The sequence below is a fragment of the Pundamilia nyererei genome, unplaced genomic scaffold, assembly GCF_000239375.1.
Source record: "Pundamilia nyererei isolate P.nyererei 1_Seehausen unplaced genomic scaffold, PunNye1.0 scaffold00325, whole genome shotgun sequence".
Taxonomy (NCBI): Eukaryota; Metazoa; Chordata; class Actinopteri; order Cichliformes; family Cichlidae; genus Pundamilia; species Pundamilia nyererei.
The window spans coordinates 470,320-476,859 of NW_005187726.1; the positions used below are offsets into that span (position 1 = coordinate 470,320).

The 6,540-nt window shown below is 43.8% G+C and overlaps 1 protein-coding gene across 2 annotated transcripts in view; it reads right to left on the reverse strand.

Annotated features, from left to right (window-relative positions):
• The window catches only part of tyro3 (TYRO3 protein tyrosine kinase), a 10,065-nt gene extending 6,405 nt beyond the window's left edge, over nucleotides 1-3,660 (reverse strand). Inside the window, exons 1-4 of one of the 2 annotated variants that reach the window (XM_013915581.1) lie at nucleotides 3,408-3,660; nucleotides 1,886-2,069; nucleotides 363-463; nucleotides 115-285 (exon numbers count right to left, since the gene is read on the reverse strand). In XM_013915581.1, the coding sequence (XP_013771035.1) occupies nucleotides 115-285; nucleotides 363-463; nucleotides 1,886-2,069; nucleotides 3,408-3,471 (520 nt within the window). In that variant the 5' untranslated portion in view covers nucleotides 3,472-3,660. Of the gene's footprint in view, nucleotides 1-114; nucleotides 286-362; nucleotides 464-1,885; nucleotides 2,073-3,407 lie in introns of both variants that reach the window. The other variant, XM_013915580.1, reaches the window with a different exon arrangement.
• Between the last annotated feature and the right edge of the window lie 2,880 nt (nucleotides 3,661-6,540).

A 6,540-nucleotide genomic window follows, 5' to 3' on the forward strand; every position in this document is an offset into this window, starting at 1 on the left:
TCATTTCAGTAATAACGTTTCTGAATTTAAATGGCACACTGTAGCTCCTCCCACAGGCTGGTTGATACTTGAGGACCTTTCCCATGATGCACCTGGATGTCATTTTTCTCTGACCTGGGACGTGAAGGATGGAAGGTGAGGGTCTGGGCTCCCCCTCCTGGACTCCTCCCAGCCACCACAGCACCTCCACAGGCTCGGGGGGGCCGATGGCGGCACAGGTCAGGTTGAAGGGTATGCCGGCGAACATCGCCACATCCTGAGGCTCCTGGGTGAAGTGAGGAACTCCTGCAGGAAGAAGAGGAGGTGAACCTGGAGCATGATGGGAAACGTGAGGAGGAGGCGACCATGCTCAGGGTCCTCACCTTCCACTGTAATCCAGGCTCGCTCAGAGGAGAAGGTCAGGCCGTGGAACTCCACCTCACACCAGTACTGACCCGCATCCTGCTGCTGGACCGACTTCACACTGAAACAGACCACAACATCAGACCCAATAACAGTCACACAGCACCGGCCCAGCACAGAGCAAGGTTCATGAGAGCTTTGGATCCACGAGCTGAGGGCTCTGCTTCAAACATCTGCACCTCACGTAGCAGGAAGGGACCAAATTTGGACCAGAGAGTGGAGTGGTTGGTGTTACTGTGACGATAAGCAAATCAGGCCCATTGAATCTTTGTTTAGTCACTGAAACAGCCACAGCGCCATCATCAGGCCAGGTGCTGAATTTCAGCAGCATGCCCACTTTTTCCTCTTTGGGCGTCCTGTCAGATCACGGAGGAGGAAGCGCTCAGTCTGGAGTCAGAACACCTGCAGCCTGGAATCAAACCTAGGATCGCCTCCGCCAGATGTCAGTGGGCTTTTCATTTCACCTTTTAAAGGAGCGACACAGATGGAGGAGGTGGTGTTGGAAGGAGATCGAGTTCAAAGCAAACAGCAGCTCTGTGTTTACTGCAGGACGTCTGTTTAACCATCAAACAGCACAAACGGCGAGCTGCGGGCAGACTGCATGAAGTTTTTTACCACTTTAACATTCTCGCCACAACATCACAGCTAAGAGTTTAAAACGGTACCAGGACAGAAACATTACATCGTAAAATGACTCAACTCCAGCTTGTTTCTAACATAAACACACATTAAAGAAGATGGAGGAAGTGAACTGTCTGCCTCTGCAGACATTCAAACTGTTTAGGTCCATGACGGCGAACTCTATCCAGGAACAGGACATGTTCTGGATTCCACAGCTGGAACTTTGTCCTGCAAAACTGCTGGGCTGTACCCATCACAACTACAGATTTACCTGAAGATAGGAAACATAAATCAGAGTATAAACTGACGTTTGGTTGCTAGATGTCAGCTGTTGGAGCACGAACAGGTGAAAAAGTAGATTATTTCACCTTTGTTCACTGACACTCGCTGCTCGCCTCTTCCTATTTTACTAAGCTTCAGGTGTGATGATGTGACCGCGTCACATGTGAAAGCCTGAACATAAACCACTGAATCACCTGCTTGGAGCTTCACCTGTGCACAAGGACCACCTGAAGGAGGTCCAGAGGCATCAGGACTAAAGAGAACCCAGTACAGAACCCTGTGGAACTCCAGCTGCTTTCTTACAGTGGATTTAGCCTAAAAACTTTAATATTGTGTTTCTTCCCTTTTAGAAGGGAGACTGTGATGCTTCACACTGAAGCAATAACCTCCGGCTGAGTCAGCAGGAAGCAGCCGCAGAGTGAGCGCCGCTGGCTGATAATTAAACGAAGAGACAAACGTGGTTTGACAGTACGATGACATCACAGCACTCTGGCAGCCCCGCCCCCCAGTCTGAAAAGCACTTTCAGGAAATCAAACGAAACGTTAGTAGAAAAACATTGATCGACTGAGTGTTCTGCACCTGTGTGATGTCTCCCAGTGCTGCTCTCCCAGTGTGAGGAACACCTGATCTGTGCTGTACAGCTTCTCGCCATCCTTCATCCAGGTGATCTCCGGCTCCGTCACGCCTTCTACTGCACAGCCCAGCCGCACCTCGTTCCCCTGAGACACCGTCTGATTGGACGGATGCTTTGTGAACACCACACCTGCTGGAGTAGGAGGAGTCGGCTTGATCCATTCACCCAAGCTCTTCAGTCTGAATCATTTCTTTTGTCATACTGAAAGTTTAACACGTTTTCATCAGCAGATCTGTGTGTGTGTGTGTTTTCCACGCAGCAGTGTTTCATCTCAAACTTAACACACTTCTCTGAACTTTCTGAAACAGCCTCATCATCACTGACGTCCTCCATAAGAACTTCATTCAGAAGCTGCCTGAGAATCTATTATTTTATCTTCCTTCAGTCTCTCCCCGATCACTGATCAATAATCTGAACATTTAAAGGGTTCATGAAAATACAGGAGCTCAAACAGTTCAACTGCTTTTATTTTGAAAGTCTGACTGAAACCAATCAAACATCAGATCCAATCAGGGAGCAGCCAGGTGAAAGCCTTTCTATGCGCTGATGACATCACAAGGCAGCAGTCATCACTTCCTGGAAGGATGACGTAATGGTGCACTGGGCGAAGCATCAGTAAATACTAATCAATAACCAATACTAATCAATGCTCCGCCCCTGTGAGTAGACTAACTCTGTGGTTCAGTCTGACACACAAACAGGTGAGGCGCTACAGGTGTTCATGTGATCCTGAAACTTCGGGATTTAGACGTGATATCAATAAAAGAGTTTAGATTATTTTTTACTTGAAACCTGAGGACATGAACTCAGAGCTGTGCTGAGAAGTCTGATGATTTAACCTGAGGAACTCTGGTTATTCTGCAGTGTGTGCGCGCGCATGTTTACAGGTGAGTTGCAACACACCCGCAGTGACGTGGGTCCTGAATAAAATGACTGACAGCTTCACATCATGACTCGGGGACCATAAAAGCTTCCTGAAGCCCACGGCTTCAGTATCAGCCCGGAAAGCTGCACTTTGCCCCCTGACCTCTGTTTACGAGTCCCCACACCAAACTCCATTTAAGAACTGCCCTATATAATGTGTCTGCGAGCTGCTCCACGTGCTGTAAATGACTTCATGGCATGACCTCTTTAGTTTGTCACGAGCCTGAAGGTAAATCGTCGCGAACGCAACAAACCAGAAAGAACTCGGTTAAAATGTGAAGTTGTCACGGGTTCGGGTCAGAGCAGGGGTCTGTACGTTAGAAAAAAAGCGAACCAGCTTCAGATAAACGCTGCTTGGTGTGACTCGCGTTGCCGATTTACTGAGAGGCTCCATCACCTCGGAGCGTCAGGTGAGCCTAACCCTGTGAGTGTCTGACAGGCGGTAAAATCTTTAAATCTGACAATTTTCGGGCGGAGTTCGGCGGATGTAAAGCGGTCGCATTAGCTCCTGTGCTAACTGCCCACGACCCCCGGGACACTCACCGCTCCCACAGCTCCCCGCGGGGCTCCGCAGGGATAACACGACGATCCACAGCAGCAGCTTCATCTCCGCATCCTCCTCTTCCTCCGGCTCGGTCTGTCCGTCACGGGAGCCTCACTGCCCAGCGGACCAAGAGGAGGAGGAGTGACTGATGAAGATCATGAAAACAAAGGAGAATAGCTCGACACTCCGGGAAAACTTCTCCTCCGTTTGTTTTCCCACAAACTCCGACCCGCCAATTTACCCAGCGCGAGGTCGCGCGGGCCGGATGCGCCTTCACAATAAAAGTTACACGCTAAACTAAAATTTCATTATCATTAAATAGCAGGGTTATTATAGTTAAATAAAACTAAATATGAAAATAAAAACACATTCTAATTAACTAAAATAAATAATCTGTTTCATTAAATAGCAGTGTTATTATGATTAAATAAAACTGAACTAAAATTAAAAGTGACTGAAAACTGAGTCAAAACGGAATAAAAACTAATTAGGCACTACAATAACTCTGTTAAACACACCTTTTTTGCATTATTCTTACAGATGTTATTTAAAAACACCAGAATTACTTTTTCTTCAGTTTGGTTCATATTTTCTGCTTTTAATCTATAAATAATTTTTGTTTTACTTTGTTTCAGCCCATTCCATGTTTTCTTATATTTCGTTTAACATTTTTATTATGACACATTTTTCCATTTGTTTCGTTGTTGTTTTCTTTATTTCTTTTCTAGTAAATATTTATGGGCGTCATTATATTTAATCATATCAGTGGGATTCAAACCGGAAGTGCAGCTGACTTTCAGTTGTTTCACAGATGATACCGGTGGTGTGTGTGGGGTTTTGTTTTTTTTACTGCGCATGACCGCCACCTGCTGGTGTGACATCAGAGTTCAGGTAGTTTCCGCCTGATGCGGAGTACTCGGATACTTTGGAATAACGGCTTTAATCAATGATCAGTGTGTTTCAGTCGATTGATTTTGACAGTTCATTGCAATATTTTTGTTTCAGGTTTTTTTTTTTTTACCGTTTTCTTTGACATCATAGTTGCTAAATTATTTCAATTTCCTTTGGAAAAGTTTTCATGTCACTTTTAATTTTACTAATTTTATCAAATCACTTTTATTGTCACATCACATGTGCAGGTACATTGGTACAGCACATGTGAGTGAAATTCTTGTGTGCGAGCTTCACAAGCAACAGAGTTGTGCAAAATACAATAATGTAAACAAGCAAAATACAAGAATGGCTACATCTGAAACTAATAAATATATGTACAATATATAATAGTATATTTCCATTTAGTTTCATTAGTTTTACTTTTTCATCCAAATTTTATTCTCCTGTTAAAAAAAATAGTGACTTCAGTTTCACATTCATTTAATTTAATTTCATTACTCATACAGTGTTGGAACAGAACACATCACAGTAATCACATTACTGTTTTCAGTAATGTGATTACTGCATGGATGAGGTAATCACATTACAGTTACAGGCTCTTCAGTTATCTGTACGTACTCAGCTGGTTTTGGGTGGTGTGCAGGGGCAGGGCGATAGTGGAGCAGCTGTAGGAGTGTGGACGTGAAGAGATGGACACGGTAGCACCAAAGTAATATAATGACTTACTTTTCTTTAATGCAGTTGCTCCCTGGGGGAAGTAACGAGTCTGAATAAGCAGTTGTCCTCAGTGGAGGGTGAGAAGTGTTGCTGGGATGACTGTTACTGATTTACTGAGGCTCCCTGTTAAATCCTGAGTTTAAAATCCTGCTCCTCATATACAAGCTCAAATGATACAGGTGTGTAACGGAGGCCAGGGGTTCCATCACGCACCTGTATTTGTATTCATTTGAGTGATTGATATTTTAACAGCTAAATAAAAAAAAGAAACACATTTGTGGTAGTGATTCTTTATTAGGTCATTAGCTGGTATCTATGGCTACGTTCACACTGCAGGCGAAAGCGCATCCAATCCGACTTTTGTGACCCTCTGCGACCCATATCCGATCATGGTGTGACAGTGTGAACGGCACAAATCCGATATTTTCAAATCCGATCTGGGTCACTTTCGTATGTGGTCCTGATCCGATACATATCTGATGTTTTATAAAGCGGCTGCTGTTTGATGGTCATGTAGCATTAAATCCGTCTTTTACGTCACTGACACAAGACAGACGCCGATTATCAGCGCCGAGAAGACATCGCGAACGCTTCCTGGCCATCCAGTGTAGATGTCAGTGAAACTGTTGGGAAGAGAACGTTGGAGAAACGTGAACATTTTATTTGTACTGTATAACCTGCAGATTCTGACAGAAATCTTGAAGCACCGCTCCTCTAAAACAGCAATAAGGATCATTATTAGGACGTATGTAGATAACAAAATAACTTTATACCTTAAAGCAAAAATTGGGAAACGTAAAGTCCGAAGTCTTTATATTAAGGCCATCAGCAAACATACTGTTGCTCTGGGTCTAAACAGAGCGCGCTGTGTGTGACGTCTTGTTTTGCGCATGCGGGCCGCTTTGAGCGTTCACACTAGAGCGCATTTGCTGTCGCATTTTTTTGTAGTGTGAACGAGCAGACAAAAAAAATCGGATTTGATCCAAAAATCGGAATTGAGCATTAAGACCTGCAGAGTGAACGTAGCCTAAGTGAATACACAGAGTGAGTGGACATCATACTTGTGTCAGGAAGAAGAACCTGAGTTCTATCATTGGTCTGTAACCAAAATTCTTTGTGTTTTAAGAGCAGTGTGCTAACAGTACTCGCCTCCCTGGTGTTTTCCTTTGTAGCCCAATCACCTGCTCGTGAGCTCCTGGAGCGAACCAAAGTGCGAGTTAGGGGAGAGTTTTACTTTAAATAGTGTGGTTGACATCTATGTGTTATTGAATTAGTTATAGGACAAATATAAATATGTGTTTCATGTGTTGTATTGTGGTTTAATGTTTGTGGACGTTTCTGTTTTCATCTGGTTTGCGAACCCCAGACTTGGTCTGTTCCTATGGAGCGCCAGGACTGCCATAATGAATTAATTAAATAAACCATTAAATAATTAATTTAATGTGTCAATAATTAATTAAAATTGGAATTAATTAATTAAATATAGTTATAACACATGTAATTAATTAATTATTGACACAT